General features: G+C 43.9%; 1 protein-coding gene across 1 annotated transcript in view; it reads right to left on the bottom strand.

The window, feature by feature from the left end:
- Positions 1–5,507: 5,507 nt before the first annotated feature.
- The window catches only part of NMNAT2 (nicotinamide nucleotide adenylyltransferase 2), a 209,472-nt gene continuing 195,930 nt past the window's right edge, over positions 5,508–19,049 (bottom strand). The window contains exons 12-14 of the mRNA XM_060091160.1: positions 8,447–8,548; positions 8,242–8,309; positions 5,508–5,873 (exon numbers count right to left, since the gene is read on the bottom strand). Of these exons, the coding sequence (XP_059947143.1) occupies positions 5,771–5,873; positions 8,242–8,309; positions 8,447–8,548 (273 nt within the window). The 3' untranslated portion in view covers positions 5,508–5,770. The remainder of the gene's footprint in view (positions 5,874–8,241; positions 8,310–8,446; positions 8,549–19,049) is intronic.

Raw genomic sequence — 19,049 nt, 5'->3', positions numbered from 1 at the left:
TCCTGTTCCATTGATCTATATTTCTCCTTTTGTGCCAGTACCATACTGTCTTGATTACTGTAGCTTTGTAGTATAGTCTGAAGTCTGGGAGCCTGATTCCTCCAGCTCCATTTTTCTTAAGATTGCTTTGGCTATTCTGGGTCTTTTGTGTTTCCATACAAATTGTGCAATTTTTTGTTCTAGTTCTGTGAAAAATGCCATTGGTGGTTTGATAGAGATTGCATTGAATCTGTAGGCTGCTTTGGGTAGTATAGTCATTTTCACACTGTTGATTCTTCCAATCCAAGAACATGGTATTTCTCTCCATCTGTTTGTATCATCTTTAATTTCTTTAGCAGATGTATTTTTGATCTGATCCCAGGATGTGATTCTTTTTTTTCAGTACTCTTGGGAGGCTGAACAAAAGGGTGAGATGATACTCAGCAATGTTCAATGTTTGGAACAAGTCTCAAGGACCAGGAATATGTTTATCTTTCTTTTTTTAATGTTTTATATGGTCATGGGAATGTTGTGGATTCTTGCTGTGGTTAAATTTTCCCACCTGGAAAGCAGAGATTAGATTTTTTTTTTCTCTGCTTTCCTTATACTATGGGCTACATGGAACTTTCTAGGAAATTCCAAGATCTGAAGCTTACTTATGGGTCATAAGGGAAAAAATGTGCTATGTACATGTATGTTAATTCATAGGTAGTGTATATATTTTATAAGTTAGTATAAGTAAGCAAAATAAACCAGTGTTTATACCCAATTTTAAACAAGAGCACATCATTATGTAGTCTCAGGAGAGAAGGAAAAAAGTGTTTAGCTTTGTGAGTAAAATAGCAAACATAAATACAAGCCATCAATTTATAAGGCATATCAAGCACCATCGTGATATGCCAACAAACCCACATGGATACACACAAAGCTGACTAATCTCAGTCTTAAACAAAAAAAGATACTAAGAACCAAACTAATTTTAAAAAACCCCACACAACTCATCTGACAAACAAGTAGCTAAGCCTTAAATGAGGTGGCTAAATGGGGAATTGTTATCTGACCTACTGAATCATGACTGATATTAGCTAAGGACTATCACTATTTACACCTAAACCCATGCATAATGTATGTCACGACTAAAAATTAAATACAAACTAATAGTCACAGCAGGATTGAACAATTAACTTATTCAGTTTTTGCTTGTTTACTTTACCAAACAAAACCAATTGTGAGTTTAACAATTTCTGTCTTACTTAAGATCTTTTATGTCAAGAATCAAGTTATCCAAGTTTTTAATTTTCACAAATACATTTTTAAGTCACAAAGCACTAATTTCATTAAGGATCCAAAGCTAACCAATACCAGACTACGCAGATTAGGTAGAACCTAAGATTTGATTTTTTTAAAAAACTGAGAAAACTTAGGCACAATTGACAAATTTGCTAATTATTCTTCCCTGCTTATGGGTGTGGTTGTATATACTTTCATATTACACATGCTGCATCAGCTAAACCAGGCAGAGAATCTCCTGCTCTAAGAGCATGCTTAACAACCGTTGGCTTATGTCAAGTAAGACTGTGAAGAAAAAGTGGTTAATTCTGCAAATCACAGAGAAGATTCTAGGCCAAGACACGAGACTAGTAGCATCATCTTATTTATTCATGTAATTGAAACATTTTGCTGATAAAACTTTTGTCTGTGACTATTCTAGCAACAAAACTTTACTCAAAATATTTCACTGTGAGATGGTGTTGCAACTTGAATGTAGTTTTTATTAATGTGTTGATTTCCAAAGCAAATCTTATTCTCAAAATGGCAGATTCAGGGACCAAAAAGTGATTCAAAAAAGCTTCCCCCTCCCCATGCCAATCCTTGAGACTGCTTGGATCAAGCTGAGGTCTGGGCCACAGACCTAGACTGAAGGCGGAGGGAAAGAGTGTAACTCATTCCTAACTGACTGTTACAGGCTAATAGGACATTCCAAACATACACAACAAAGAAACTACGTGAAGAATTGCGTTTACTGGGCAGCTATAGGAAGGCGCAGACCAAATGAAGTGGACAGAGCACATTCATCATCTTTACCACGATGCTGTTCCTAAGGTCTCCAAATTGGATGAACTACAAAATCGATCCCTGTTTCCATCCTTCCCATCTCACCTGCCCGCTTTCCTGCCGTAGCCTTGGGAGAGATCCTGAGCTTTTCATATTCTACTGATTTATTTTTGCATTACTCTTCTGATGAATAAAATATAACATGCTTCCCTCTCTTAGTCCTCTAGAGAGAGACAGAGAGTCTGTTTGGGGGAATAGATTGGGGCTATTAAAATACAAGTCATTTCTCCCTGTAATTCTCTGCCTTTTGCTGTAGTTTGGTTATGGAGTCTTGCTTTCAATTTAATTAGAACATCATGTTCTTTTATTCTTTCTGAGAAGCTGAAGCATGAGACTAGGGAACGTTGCGGGAAGGTTGGCCAAGCCGGGACAGGAAGAACAGCGTCTCTAGAAGCTCTAGTTCTGGGTTTCAGGCACTTCAGTAAGAGACTTTCCTCCCCTGTTCCCATGTACATTCAAGGAAAGTGAAAGCAAGAAGGCCCCAGAGGCTGCCTGGGGTTAGGGAAGGGGGGTGGCAAATGAGGTACCAGCTAGCAGCACAGACCCCTGCCCGCAAAGGGCCATTCCTTGAGAAGAGAGTCATTGACACAAAGGGTTTCCCTCCTGCCTGTTCTTACATATCAGCCACTTTCATAAAAGTGGGAGGGACATTTTTATTGGTAGGCAGGAAATGAGGCTCCAGACTCCTCTGACACAATCTTTCTAGCCCATGATCTTCTCACAATCTCTGAGCCTTTAGGTTGGCCTTTTTGGCAAGGAGCAAGACCTGAGTGGAAGTTGGGGTCTCGAGGTCATCTTGCTGGCACCTGGGGCACTACTTCAAACTCTGAATCATCTCTCTGGTGTTGGCCTTGGCTGAGTCACAGTCATTGTGTCCTGCCCTGGACTGAGAGAGGGGCTCTGACCTCCCCCTAGCAAGTGAAGAATGGGGCAGGGCAGGAAATGGACAATTCCATCCAAAAGGGGAGTCACTTTTCCTGGTATTAAAGGAAAGCTATTTTAACATGATCCTTATGATTCACCAAGATAGAATCTGCCCCATTTCATTCCTAGAAATCTTCTATGCTCCCATTCTTTTCCTCAGCTCATCTCATTCTCCCTACAAGCATGCCTTCTGCCTCCCCCTCCCCCCCCTCCCCCCACTGAATGCCGAGAGCCAGCCCTGTTTCCTCTCATGGGTCGTGGACTAAATGGGGCTTGACCACAGAGCCCAGCAAAGGGAAAGTGGACCAAAGAGACAAAAGACAGCTGGTCTTTCTCAGATCTGCTCACGTGGATCTTCAGAATAAACTCTATCCATAAATTCCATATCCTTGAAAATGCATGTTCCCCCAGGGAATCCAGCTCCCTGATTTCCTTTGTTTCGTTTCCTGGCTTGCAACTGTCTTGCCTAGACAAAGACACTTCTGTCACTCTCTCTCCAGCATTAATGTAATCTTGAGCACTTTCTGGGTCTTTGCCTTCCACAAAGCAATCCTTTCTTGGATTCAGATTTCCTCCAAGCCATTGCCATCTCCAGCTATCGGTTTCTAAGGGAAACTTAGCTACAGCCTTCCTCACCATCACATCCTCCCCCAGGACTAGCAAACACAAGGCCATATACAGGGAGCACCTGAGACAAACATAACTTGAGAGAAAGATGCCAGGTAAAGGCTGAAAAGTACATCTTATCTGGTCAGTATCATGGGGAACCAGAGGATCAGAGACCATGCGGTGTGATGACCTAAGGGGCCAGGGAGACGTTAGCCTTTTGCCAGACTCTACACTTGCTCTGTGACCTTAGACCAGCCATTTAATCCAGTGGATCTCTGCTCCCTCATCCTTTAAAGGAAAGGTTGGATCAACAAATCTCTAAAGATCTTTCCAGTTTATGATTCCATGATCCTTAGCCAAACACTGAGACCCAAGAATAGGATCTCACTTCTGTCCTTTGGAGATTATTTCCATAATGCAAGAGGAACAGCACCTCCCCCGCCCCACCTTGCTACTCTTCTGTTGAATTTAGTTTCTTTCCCTGGAGGCTATTGAAGGATGTTACAGATGTGAAATGTGTGGTGAATAACATTGTTTCTTGTGTCAGATTCTACCCGGCCCCTTCTGGGCCAGGGTTGGTACTAGATTTTGGAAAAATTATCCTACCATTCAGGGACCATTCCTCAAAGAACCAAAAACCCAAGAGCCAGAGACTGGATGAGGGACACAGAGTACAGGACGCTAATTTCCTTTTGGTTCTTTAAGCAGGTCATGAACGAGGCCTGAACAACTAGAACAGAGTCTGTCAAAACTATTTCCAGGGCAGCAGAGGAAGGTGGGAAATTAGGGAGAAAAGGGGTGAAACACTTTAGCAGCTCTTGACACTCCCCCGAGATCTCTGTTCTGTGAGCCCACCCCCACCAGGCGGCGATGACTGTGGCTGCTGGGCTCAGCACAAGATGTAATCCTAACCCAGGAACAAGGCTGAGGATCTGCTTCTCAAAAAGGAACTAACCTCAAGCGCCGCCTGTGTTACCAAGCTAGAGTGGGTGAGAATCACCGGTTCCCATCAGGGAAAATAACTGCTTTCTTCTAGGTCATCCTGGACTTACATTATGACAGAACCATTTCCCAGCCAAACAGCCAATAAGTAATTCCAGTTAGCAAAGATCTCTAAGGTTGAGTGAATTCCTAACATATTTTATTTCAGAAATGACTGTATTATTAGGATTTGGCCTTGCGTACGTGATTCTTCTCAAATGCAAGAATGCAGTTAAGTATGGCCTCCAAGGGCTTTGATGGTGATCTGAAGGTCCTTGGTAATGTCCGGGCTGGCAGGGAACAACCCATATTCTGTCATCAGTCACAGCCCAAATAAGTAACCGCACAGATGCCACCAAGAAAGGAGAAGGGACTGGCTCTGTGTGATCACGGGCCCATCAGGAACGTGGTCTTCTGAAACTAGGGAAATGGGCTCAAATCATTCTGAGAAACCCTACTATTCCCAGGCTTGCATCCCAGGTTTCAGAACATGAATGTCTCAATCTCGACCCCAGACTGCGGTGTGTGTGGGCAGCAGAGGGGAGAAAGTGGGTAGGTGGGTGAGGGTGTTGGGAAAGTGGAGGTGGCTTGGCCTCGTTCACCGGGTGTAGCCCACACGCACCTTCTGAGAGCTGAGGCTGGCTGCGGTATCCTATCAAAACGGAAGGAATACCACAGGAATGCAACAAGACTACAAACATAAAGAACCACGGACACTGATTGGTTCCAAGTTCTCTGAGGAGTGAACAGCAACAACACAAAACATAAAAAAACGAAAGAAAAGAAAGAAAGAAAGAAAAATAGCCCTTTGTGGTAAAGGGCATGCTGGGAAGGCGAGGGCCGGAGTCGCCTCCCCAGAGCATGCTGGGAGACGGACACCCACTCATCTCCGAGGACCGCACTTCCCCCACACCTACCCCTTCACCCACCCCCAACCCAGAGACTAGAGGAAAGTTTGTCCGAAGATGACTGTGGAGTGGGGTATGCCGTGGTTCTCTGCAGGTCCTCCACACTGTGGGGGGTTGAGTCAGCAAGTGGGGACAACAGTCAAGATGAGATGGAGGAACAGAGAGGCAGGAGAGAAATGTGATGGACAGAGGCTGCAGGGGCCAGTGTGTTGGTGGAGGATGAGGGGAGATTGGAGTACAGGGCCCTGGGGCTGCTAGCCCGAGGTGTTGATGTACAGCTGGCTCTTAAGAATGTAGTCGATGACCGGCTGGGACAGGTAATCCACAACATGGCCATCCCCATGCTGCAGGGCCAACCTGGATGAGAAGAGACAGTAATCAGATGACATCCTTTCCTGAAGCAAGGCCAGAGGACAGGCCAGCCCATTCCCTTTCAGGGAAAGGGTTTACCCAACACCCCATTACTGGTCTTTGCTTAGGCTAAATACAAGGCATCTCTATCAGGAAAAGCCCTCTTGCCCCCGTAATTCCTCCCCCATCCTAACTCTGCCACTTCCTAACTGAGGAACCTTGGGCAAGTTGTTTAAGCCCATCTATTCTTCCATTTTCTCATTTATAAAATGGGGGTAGTATTTGGGCCGATCTCAGTTATTAAAATGATTAAATGAGTCATTACACAAAGCACTTAGAAAAGCCCAAGCACACAGTAGGCATTTCAATGGAAGTGTTAGCTATTCTTATTTCATTTCTTTGTATTTCTCTACACCATGGTCTCATGAAAATGAACCTTATGATTGACCCCTTCTTTTCCTTCCTATGGAAGCCCTGATAGAGAAGAAGTTGCCCTTCTCACAAGCCCTGGAGGGCGGGTGGACTACCAAGTACAGAAGGGGTCTGGTCATACAGTTTGGTTTCCGCACGGTTTTGCTCCAGCCTTGGTCTGGCTGCTCCCCATTTTCTATGCACACTATGGTCTTGGGAATGTCAGGCCCCAAGGAGCTATTTGTAAGAACTCATATACTCCTCTGGATATCTAGATTCTAAAAGGCATCTGTGCTGTGCACTGTGAGATCTCCCCAGAGGCTGGCTCAGTGCCTTTTCAATGCATAGTGTCCTGACCTTCCAGCAAGCTAGGTCCCCAAGTACCTCCCTGCACAGTTTACAGGGAGCCTTCTTGAAAAAGTGGTCTATACCTGTGGTTTCCAAATGCCAGTCCCAGCTTCACAAGAATCACCCAGGAAGCAGATAGCCAGGCCCAACACCTAGAAATTCTGATTCAGTGGGACTCAGTGGGACACGGGAATTTGTGCTGTGTAAGTTCTCACAGTAATTCTACTGTGCAGCCATGGCTGGAACCACAACCTTCCCCTTTCCCCTCAGTGGTTGTTGTCTCTGGGTTTCTGCTCTCACCTCGCAGTTGATGCTACTATTTCAAGTGTCTACATAATCACCTTCCAGGGAAGAAGTCCAGTAGACCTTTTAAAATCCTGGGCTCATTTGATTTCTCTGAAACATGCGACGCAGATGACAACTGACAGGTCTCTCCATCTTTGTACCCTCTGCTGCTATTTTTCCAGGGCCACCAATGCTGGTGGTTTCTGACTGCTCCTTCGTCTTCTTTTATTTTTTTGTTACTTTTTAAAAATTGAAGTATAGTTGATTTACAATGTTGTGTTAGCTTCAGGTATAAAGTGATTCAGTCGTACATATATATCTATCTATTCTTTTTCAGGTTCTTTTCCCTCGTAGGCTATTACAAAATATTTAGTATAGTTCCTTGTGCTATACAGTAGATCCTTGTTGATTATCTATTTTATACATAGTAGTATGTATATGTTAATCCCAAACTTCTAATTTACTCCTCAGCCTTCTTTTAAATGTTAATGTGTTTTAAGTATTCCCCATAGCCTTCTTTTCTTGCTGACTCTCCCTGTGAGCATAGCCACAGCCCTGAACTTTAATTTACACTTAGGTACTCATGGCTTTCAGTTTTATTACACTTCCAGACCTCTATATTCCACACATCTTATTATTCCACTGGACATTTCCACTTGGGGCTTGTGGTGAAGACTGTTAACTGGTCCCTAGTATCCATTCTTTCTTCTGCTTAGTACTACAACCTCCCAAGATTTAGTTGGACACAGGGCTGCCAAGTTACAAAGTCTACTCCCAGCCTCCCTGGAGGCTAGGCATGGCCACATGACTGAGGCTGAGCCAGGGGGCTGAAGGGGAAGGGATATGTGCAACTTCGGGTCACCTTCTTAAGGACAAAGCTCCTTGCCCTTTCCCACTGGCTGAGGGAACAGTCACTGTAGCAGCTGTGGACCCTGAGAGGGAGGCTTCACATTGAAAAGAACAGAGATTAAGTTTCTTCTGACTTCAGTTAGAGGGATATAAACATTTCTCTTATTTAAAACTCTAACGATTGGAGGTCTTTTTGTTATGGCAGCTTAACCTAAACCGTTACAAATTCCATGCGTACCTCAAACTAGAGTCCAAACTAAAAACCTCCTTTTCCCCCTTCAAACCAGCTAAAACTAATAAATGGCCTGTCCCCCTTTTAAAAGTCAATGACTGGGGACAAATAAATGAGCTCTAAAAAGAAGGCTGCATACTGGGGCAGCAGGTGTCAGCCAACCTAACGGTCAGCCTGGACTGAGGAGAGTTGTATGGGAACCTGTAAGCCAGTCTGACCAAGGTCTCTCTGGTCGTTTGTCAAATGTACCTGCTCTTGGTTGAGCTGACGACAGACATGGGATGGTTGATGTCATCCTTTACCACCATGATGTTGTTCTGGGGACAAAGCAGAGAGAGTAGGTAGCCAGTCTCTCACACTAAACTCCTTTTGCATCCTCACTTCTCCAGCCCCCAGGCTTCTCAGAGAAGGGCCACATCACATTGTTACACCAGCAGGGAGATGGAGGACTCACTTTGTATTTGCGGAGTATTGAGGAGTGATTCATGATTCGGTCTGTGTCGGCTGCGTCCCGGGGGACCACCACGATCCCAAAGTCCCCAACAATCACCTCCATCTGAAGAAACGGTGAGGGGGGAGGGAGAGAGAGAGAGAGGAAGTGCCCTTTGGTGAGACCTTGACTACAAACCCCCTACCAAGCAACTACCTAGCAAGGTGGAGCTATCTTCTCTCGGAACCCCAAGCCTTAGTCCCAAACTTGCCTTCTCAGCCCCATCAGTCAGCTCCTTCAACTTACAACCTGTAACAGTGTTCGTGGAATGAGTGGGAACTTCACCTGGCACCCTTAATGAACACCTCTAGACTGAATTCAGTGGTTCAGTGCACTGAACCTCTAGTGCACTCCTGCGTGTCTAGGCAAGATCTCTCCAATTCCTGAGGCTCCCGCTGAGCTCATAATGCTGAAGAGCAGCATGATACATGGTGCTTACCTGGTAAGTACCCTCTTCGGTTGCTCAGCAAGCATACCCCAGCCCCCGGCTGGTCTCCTGAAAGGGGCTGGAATGCTCCCCTGGCTCACCCATGTCAAAGATGCTGTGGGACTCAGGACAGTGAAAAGCAGGAAGGGCTTGGAAAATGTCAGTGTGCACACAGGCAGTGATAAGGAGGATAACTATGGGGTCACTTCTGAAATCAGCCTCCGATAGAAGCTGGCTCCCATTATGAGAAATGAAACCTTTTCATTTAAAAAATAATTTTTTTGGCTTCCCTGGTGGTGCAGTGGTTGAGAGTCTGCCTGCTGATGCAGGGGACGCGGGTTCGTGCCCCGGTCTGGGAAGATCCCACATGCCGTGGAGCGGCTGGGCCCGTGAGCCATGGCCGCTGAGCCTGCGTGTCCGGAGCCTGTGCTCCGCAACGGGAGAGGCCACAGCGGTGAGAGGCCCGTGTACCACAAAAAAAAAAAAAAAAAATTTTTTTTCCTGATTATAGATACAAGCTTGGGAAACTCAGAAAAAGAAAAAATATATATAAGAAATCAATCACAACCACACAATCCAGAGAACCACTGTTGACAAGTTAGTATTTATGTTCAGGGTTCTTTTCTCTACAAATTGATGTGTATATCCACGACTGGACTGAACTGCAAAATTAATCATTTTACCTATACATTTTTTTTTCTTTTAGCATTATATTGTGAGCATTTTTTCATATGGTTATAAATATTTGAGGAGTTCCCTGGTGGCACAGTGGTTAAGAATCCGCCTGCCAATGCAGGGGACACAGGTTTGATCCCTGGTCCGGGAAGATCCCACATGCCGCAGAACAACTAAGCCCGTGCACCACAACTACTGAGCCAGCACTCTAGAGCCCATGAGCCACAACAATTGAGCCCGTGCCACAACTACTGAAGACCACGTGCCTAGGGCCCATGCTCTGCAACAAGAGAAACCACTGCAATGAGAAGCCTGAACACCTCAACAAAGAGTAGCACCTTTGCTCGCTGCAACCAAAGAAAGCCTGTGTGCAGCAACAAAGACCCAACTCAGCCCCCCCCAAAAAAAAATTGAAGATGTGTTTTGACAATCTGTATATTTCATTGCCTGTCTATACTGATATACCATGATATATTAAATGGAATTTGTGTTATAGACAGTGTACAGTTACTTCTGATTTTTGCAGTGAAAATAACACTTTGTTGAAGATCTGTATACATAAATCTTTTTCCACATCTCTGATTATTTCCTTAGGATAGGAAGTAAAATCATTGGATGAAAGGATATGAACTGGACATATTTCAAGTTCTTGAGACTTATTACCAAGCTGCTTTCTTGAAGGTCATGGAATTTTTCTTTTCAAAGAGCCTGAGAGTTATGGCATTTAATAGACTTGGATCTAGCCTGGGCACATTACAGTTTAGATCTTGCCAATTAAGGATCCCAGGTGGAGGGAGAAGGGGACGGGCAGGTTTCTTCCGAGCATGCAGCTCATTGGGCAAGACCTGCTTTGGGGCAAAAAAAAACAGGTTTTTTCTCATAATTCTCCAACCGAGTGCCACAAAAACAGACATTATAGAGCAGTACAGCCGCTTCTTCTCTATCAGAGGATTTCTGTACCAGCAGAATTCCACTTCTAAGTCTGATTCACTGATTATGCGTGTGTGTGCTTGCACTGTGTGCACCTGTGTGCCCTTGGCTATTTCCATCCACCTTCACCCTATTTCTCCCATGGCTTACAACTGGAGCTAGAGCTGCAATTAAAAATTGGCTGAAGGTGCCATAGGAGGGAAGTTGTGGAGAGAAATTAAAAGCTGGGTGTACAATATCTGAGCCCACATTGGATCGTGCTATTTGGAAGATACAGAACATTACACAACATACCGCATCTACTGGTGATGTTCAGATCTGATAAACTGGCCCCAGGTCTTTGTCCCATAAACCAGGAATGTTAGGGAGAGGCAGGGCAGGGAGTTGGAGGTAGATCCAGCCTCTCCTGCCATAGCATTTAGAATATTGTACTGGGACTCACTACTTAGAAGGTAATTGAAGACGCTGGTTCTCAAATTTGGCTGCACATTAGAATCACCTGAGGACCTTAAAAAACCCTCAAAGCCCAGCTCACACCCAAGATCAACTAAATCAGAATCTCTGGGAATGGGGCCCAGGCATTAGTTTTTTTTTTTTTTTTTTTTTTTAATTCTCTAGATTTTAATTCCAATATGCAACCAAGTTTGAGAACCAATGATCTAGGTACTGAATTAAAACTTGAGGGGAATTATTAGGGTAGAGAAAGAGATAGAAAAGAGAAGGGAGGAGAAAAGACAAGAGATGGAAAGGGAAGGGGAGGGGAAAGGAAGGGAAGGGAAGAGAATCCATCCAAGCTGGTATACATGGAGATTCCTCAACTGCCTGGCTAAGTAGGTAGGTGTTTCGCGATATCTGGTGTTGATTGTATAACATAGGATTTGAATTCAATTTGATTCTGAGGATCTGATGGGTGTTTCATGTATGATGCGTGAAATAACAGGGCTATTTAAAGTGAGCATTCTAGGACTTCCCTGGTGGCACAGAGGTTAAGAATCTGCCTGCTAATTCAGGCGACACGGGTTCGAGCCCTGGTTCAGGAACATCCCACATGCCGTGGAGCAACTGAGCCCGTGTGCCACAACTACTGAGACTGAACTCTATAGCCCGTGAGTCACAACTACTGAGCCCACGAGCCACAACTACTGAAGCCCATGCACCTAGAGGCCATGCTCCGCAACAAGAGAAGCCACTGCAATTAGAAGCCCACACACCACAACGAAGAGTAGCCCCCGCTCACTGCAACTAGAGAAAGCCTGCACACAGCAACGAAGACCCAACGCAGCCAAAAATAAATTAAAAATAAAAATAAATAAATAAAGCATATATATTGCCATTCTGAACCATTGTTTTAATGCTTTAAACTAGAATGCTCTCTCTAGAGAGCATAAACTAGAGAGCATTCTAGTTTAAAGCATTAAAACAACGGTTCAGAATGGCAATCAGGCCTCACAGGGAATGGCCCTACCCGTGACATTAGTGCAGCTGCTGCTTTCTACTCAGGAACTAATGATCTGAGCACCTAATCAATAACAATGCAGGCTGCTCAATGGGTGGTAAGCAGATGGAGACCTTGATGCTTGAGATGGAATTCCTCTTCCAGAAACAGGTGACAGATTTGCCCTCTGGAAATCACAGATGGGGTGAAGGAGATGGGTCTACCAGACAAGACACACAGCTTTACTGCATCCAAGTGGCATCTCTGCAGGGGTTTGGACCAGAGAATGCAGACCTTTTCTGCTCTTTTGGCCAGATCTGAGGACATGGGCTTGATTTTCATGCCAGAAGGTGTTTGTGTGAGTGTGTTTTGGGGTGCTAGGAGGTGCCGGGTGCTAGAGTTGGTGAGGTGTGCCCTCATCCCACAGGTACCGATCTCCCTCCAGGAGCTTAGCTGCCCTGCCCACCCCCACCCCATCCTTGTCTCCTGTCTTCACGTGGCCTCCAAGATCCACCCTCTCCTGGTCATCCTTCTACCTCGCTGGCTGCTCTTTTGTGGCCTCCCTGTGCTGTTCCTTCTCATCTCCCCAATCTCGAATGACTGGAGTCCCCCAGGCTCAGTCCTTGGAGCTCTTTTCTTTTCTATCTACACTTGCATCTTTAATGATTTCATTCAATTTCAAAGCTTTAAAGACACATGGAAGGCTCCCAAATTTATATCTCCAGCGTAGACTTCTCTCCTGAACTTCAGACTCATACATCCAGCAGTCTCTTCAACATGCCCACTTGGATGAGGCATCTCAAACCTAAATAATATGTCCATGAGCCCCTGAACTCTCTGACATCAATCAATCAATCAGTCAGTCCCCTCCACCATCATCCTACAGGCACCAAGATGCTTTTCCTGTAGTCTTTCTCATTTTAGTAAATGGAAACTCTCTTCCTACAGCTGCTCAGGCCAAAGCCTTGGTGCTTTCCTTGATTCCTCTCTTTCTCTCACACTCCACATTCAATCTATAAAGCAACCCAATTGGTTTGGTCTTCAAAACAAATCCCAGAATCTGCTCATTTCTCACCATTTCCATCACTTCTACCCTGGTCCAAGCCTCCTCTGGTAGGTTAAACAATGGGCCCCCAAAACACCGAGGTCCTAATCCCTGGAACCTGTGAATGTTATTTATGTGGCAAAAGAGACTTTGCAGATGTGATTAAAGTAAGGATCTTGAGATTATTCTGGATGACCTAGGTGGGCCCTAATGTAATAACACGTGTCCTTAAAGAAAAAGGCAGAGGGAGATTTAACACAGGAGAGAGAAGATGATGTGAAGATGGAGCAGAGAAGATGCTACACTGTTGGCCTTGAAGATGGAAGAAGGGACCAAGGCATGCAACAAATGCAGCTCTAGAAGCTGGAAAAGGTAGGAAACAGATTCTCCCCAAGAGCCTCTGGAAGGACTATGGCTCTGACTACAACTTAGTATTGGCCCAGTGAAACCTATTTCACACTTCTGGCTTCCAAAAGTGAAAGAGAAAAAATGTGTGTAGTTTTAAGCCACCAAGTTTGCAGCAACAGAAAACTAATTCATATATGATCTTATTTGCAAAGGAGAAATAGAGACAGACATAGAGAACAAATGTATGGATACAAAGGGGAAAGGGGGGGAGGTGTGTGGGATGAATTGGGAGATTGGGATTGACATATATACCCTATTGATACTATGTATAAAATAGATAACTAATGAGAACCTACTGTATAGCATAAGGACCTCTACTCAATGCTCTGTGGTGACCTAAGTGGGAAGGAAATCCAAAAAAGAGGGGATATATGTATACGTATAGCTGATTCACTTTGCTGTGCAGCAGAAACTAATACAACATTGTAAAGCAACTATACTCCAATAAAAATTAATAAAAAAGAATTTTTTAAATTAAAAATAATGAAAACTAATTCATCTCCATCAGCTCTCACTTGGCTTGCTCCGGTTTGTTTTTCTCTTGCCTTTTTCAGTCTATTTCCAACATCCAGACTGATAACGTGAATATACCAAATTATGCTGCTCCTTGGCTCGAAACACTTCACTTAAATACCAAGATGGCGGTGTGGGAAGGAGTCAAGATGGCAGTGTGGGAAGACACAGAGTTAGGTCTCCCCACAACTAGGGTGCCTGCTGGCTGCTGGTGGGGAACTCTGACCCCCAAGAAGACGGGAGGAACCCCAGAGTGAACCAGTAGGATGTAGGGGGACCGAGAGGGAGGAGAAATGGAGGCCAGACAAGATCTGTGCCCCTGAGGCTAGGGATATCAGGAGAGACAGGTGGGAGGGACTCTCCAGGAAGAGCAGGAGAGGAGCAGAGGGCGATTGCCCTCCCCACTCAGGCATGGGGAGCATGCTGAGCTCCCAGGCTGATCCCCCAACCTCCAAGGCCCCTCCAGGCTGCATGGGTCCTTGGGGGCATAGGAGGGAGGCCAGGGGGATCAGGAGAGGAAGGTGGGAGGGGCCCTTGGGGAGGAGTGGGAGAGAAGCGGAGGGCGACTGTCCCGCCCACTTGGGCATGGGGAGCCTGCTGAGCTCCCAGGCTGGTCCCCTGCCCTCCAAGGACCCCCCCATCCCCCTCCAACTGCATTGGTCCTGGGGTCACAGGAGGGAGGCCCGGGAGATCAGGAGAGGCAGGTGGGAGGGGGCCTCCCAGACCCCAGACCAGAGGAGCAGGAGAGGAGAGGAGGGCATTTGCCCTACCCACTCGAGCCCAGGAAGCCTGCTGGGCTCCCAGGTGAGGTCCCCTGTCTTCTGAGACCAGGGGTGGGGGGCACGCCTGGGCCCCTTCTGTTCCTTGAGCCTAAGCCCCACCCCCCATAGGCCCCAGGGCCTTTTCCAGCCCTGTGGGTCCTGAGCATTGGCGCCACCCACCACCCAAACGTTGCCCTTGATTAGGCCCTGCCCTCCACAGCCAAGGCCTTCCCCACCCCCACCCCACCTTTTCTTTTTTGGCTGCCCATGTGGCTTGTGGGATCTTGACTTGCAAGCCCACGGTCAGATGGGAGCTCCTGCAGTGGGAGCTCTGAGTCCAAACCATTGTACTAACAGAGAACCTCAGACCCCAGGGAATATTCATCAGAGTGAGGTCTCCTGGAGGTCTTCATCTCAGCACCAAGACCCAGCTATACCCAACAGCCTACAAACTCCAGTGTTGGAAACCTCAGGTCAAACAACCAGTAAAACAGGAACACAATCCCACTCATTAAAAAAAAAAAAAAAAAAAAAGATGGCAAAAAAATATGTCACAGACGAAGGAGCAAGGTAAACACCTACAAGACCAAATAAATGAAGAGGAAATAAGCAATCTACCTGAAAAAGAATTCAGAGTAATGAGAGTAAAGAAGATCCAGAATCTTGGAAATAGAATGGAAGCACGGATTGAGAGAATACAAAAAATGTTTAACAAAGATCTAGAAGAAGTAAAGAACAAACAAACAGAGATAAACAACACAATAACTGCAATGAAAAATACACGAGAAGGAATCAATAACAATAATGGAGGCAGAAGAACGAATAAGTGAGCTGGAAGACAAAATGGTGGAAATAACTGCCAAGGAGCAGAATAAAGAAAAGAGAATGAAAAGAACTGAAGACAATCTCAGAGACCTCTGTGACAACACTAAATGCACCAGCATTCCAATTATAGGGGTCCCAGAAGAAGAAGAGAAAAAGAAAGGGTCTGAGAAAATATTTGAAGAGGTTATAGTGGAAAACTTCCCTAACATGGGAAAGGAAATAGTCACCCAAGTCCAGGAAGGATAGAGAGTCCCACAGAGGATAAACCCTAGGAAAACCACACCAAGACACATATTAATCAAGCTAACAAAAATTAAATGCAAGAAAAAATATTAAAAGCAGCAAGGGAGGGCTTCCCTGGTGGTGCAGTGGTTGAGAGTCCGCCTTCCAGGGGGACATGGGTTCGTGTCCTGGTCCAGGAAGAATCCCACATACTGCGGAGCGGCTGGGCCCGTGAGCCATGGCCTCTGAGCCTGCGCGTCCAGAGCCTATGCTCCACAACGGGAGAGGCCACAACAGTGAGAGGCACGTGTACCGCAAAAAAAAAAAAAAAAAAAAAGCAGCAAGGGAAAAAACAAAAAATAACATACAAAGGAATCCTCATAAGTTTATAAGCTGATTTTTCAGCAAAACCTCTGCAGGCCAGAAGGGAGTGTTAGGATATACTTAAAGTGATGAAAGAGAAAAACCTACAACCAAGATTACCCAGCAAGGATCTCATTCAGATTCAACAGAGAAGTCAAAAGCTTTTCAGACAAACAAAAGCTAAGAGAATTCAGCACCACCAAACCAGCTTTACAACAAAAGCTAAAGAAACTTCTCTAGGCGGGGAAACACAAGAGAAGAAAAAGACTCACAAAAACAAACCCAAAACAATTAAGAAAATGGTAATAGGAACATACATATTGATAACAACCTTGAACGTAAATGGATTAAATGCCCCAACCCAAAGACACAGACTGGCTGAATGGATACAAAAACAAGACCCATATATATGCTGTCTACGAGAGACTCACTTCAGACCTAGGGACACATACAGACTGAAATGAAGGGTTTGAAAAAGGTATTCCATGCAAATGGAAATCAAAAGAAAGCTGGAGTAGCAATACTCATATCAGATAAAATAGACTTTAAAATAAAGATTTTTACAAGAGATAAGGAAGGACACTACATAATGATCAAGGGATCAATCCAAGAAGATATAACAATTATAAATGTTTATGCACCCAACATAGGAGCACCTCAATACATAAGGCAAAGGCTAACAACCATGAAAGGGGAAATCGACAGTAATACAATAATAGTGGGAGACTTTAACACCCCACTTACATCCAGACAGAAAATAAATAAGGAAACACAAGCTTTAAATGACACAAGAGACCAGATAGATCTAATTGATATTCACAGAACATTCCACCCAAAAGTGGCAGAATACACTTTCTTCTCAAGTGCACATGCAACATTCTCCAGGATAGATCACATCTTGGGTCACAAATCAAGCCTCGGAAAATTTAAGAAAATTGAAATTATATCAAGTATCTTTTCTGACCACAATGCTATGAGATTGGAAATCAATTACAGGAAAAAAACTGTAAAAAACACAAATACATGGAGGCTAAACAGTGCGCTACTAAATAACCAAGAGATCACTGAAGAAATCAAAGAAGAAATAAACAGATCTCACCTCAAGAAACAAGAAAAATCTCAAGTAAACAATCTAACCCTACACTTAAAACAACTAGGGAAAGAAGAACAAAGAAAACCCAAAGTCAGTAGAAGGAAAGAACCCATAAAGATCAGAGCAGAAATAAATGAAATAGAAACGAAGAAAACAATAGCAAAGATCAATAAAACTAAAAGCTGGTTCTTTGAGAAGATAAACAAAACTGATAAACCCTTAGACTCATCAAGAAAAAAAGGGAGAGGACACAAATCAGTAACATTAGAAATGAAAAAGGAGAAATCACAACTGACACTGCAGAAATACAAAGGATTATAAAAAAACTACTACAAACAACTATATGCCAATAAAATGGACAACCATGAAGAAACGGACAAATTCTTGGAAAGGTACAATTTTCCGAGACTGAACCAGGAAGAATTAGAAAATATAAACAGACCTATCACAAGTAATGAAATTGAAACCGCAATTAAAAATCTTCCAACAAACAAACGTCCAGGACCAGATGGCTTCACAGGTGAATTCTATCAAACATTTAGAGAAGAGCTAACACCTATCCTTCTCAAACTGTTCCACAAAATTGCAGAGGGAGGAACACTCCCAAATTCATTCTACAAAGCCACCATCACCCTGATACCAAAACCAGAAAAAGCTATCACAAAAAAAGAAAATTATAGACCAATATCACTGATGAACACAGATGCAAAAATCCTGAACAAAATACTAGCAAACAGATTCCAACAGTACATTAAAAGGATCATATACCATGATCAAGCGGGATTTATCCCGGGGATGCAAGGGTTCTTCAATATTTGCAAATCAATCAATGTGATACACCACATTAACAAATTAAGGAATAAAAACCATATGATCATCTCAATAGACGCAGAAAAAGCTTTTGACAAAACTCAACACCCATTTATGATAAAAACTGTCCAGAAAATGGGCATAGAGGGAAACTACCTCAACATAATAAAGGCCATATATGACAAACCAACAGCAAGCATCATACTCAATGGTGAAAACCTGAAAGCACTTCCACTAGGATCAGGAACAAGGCAAGGATGTCCACTCTCCCCACTCTTATTCAACATAGTTTTGGAAGTCCTAGCCACGGCAATCAGAGAAGAAAAAGAAATAAAAGGAATACAAATTGGAAAAGAAGTCAAACTGTCACTGTTTGCAGATGACGTGATACTATACATAGAAAATCCTAAAGATGACACCAGAAAACTACTGGAACTAATCAATGAATTTGGTAAAGTTGAAGGATACAAAATTAATGCACAGAAATCTCTGGCATTCCTGTATACCAACAATGAAAAATCAGAAAGAGAAATTAAAGAAACACTCCGATTCACCATTGCAACAAAAAGAAAAAAAATACCTAAGAATAAACCTGCCTAAGGAGGTGAAAGACTTGTACTCAGAAAACTATAAAACACTGACAGAAGAAATCAAAGATGACAGAAGCAGATGGAGAAATATACCATGTTCTTGGATTGGAAGAATCAATATTGTGAAAATGACTATACTACCCAAAGCAATCTACAGATTCAATGCAATCCCTCTCAAACTACCAATGGCATTCTTCACAGAATTAGAACAAAAAAATCTTACAATTCATATGGAAACACAAAAGACCCTGAATAGCCAAAGCACTCTTGAGAAAGAAAAACGGAGCTGGAGGAATCAGGCTCCCTGACTTCAATCTATACTACAAAGCTACAGTAATCAAGACAGTATGGTACTGGCACAAAAACAGAAATATAGATCAATGCTACAGGATAGAATGCCCAGAGATAAACCCACGCACATATGAGCACCTAATTTATGACAAAGGAGTCAAGAAGCTACAGTGGAGAAA

Source organism: Mesoplodon densirostris, chromosome 2 (assembly GCF_025265405.1).
Source record: "Mesoplodon densirostris isolate mMesDen1 chromosome 2, mMesDen1 primary haplotype, whole genome shotgun sequence".
NCBI lineage: Eukaryota > Metazoa > Chordata > Mammalia > Artiodactyla > Ziphiidae > Mesoplodon > Mesoplodon densirostris.
This window is presented reverse-complemented; position numbering and strand designations above follow the sequence as displayed.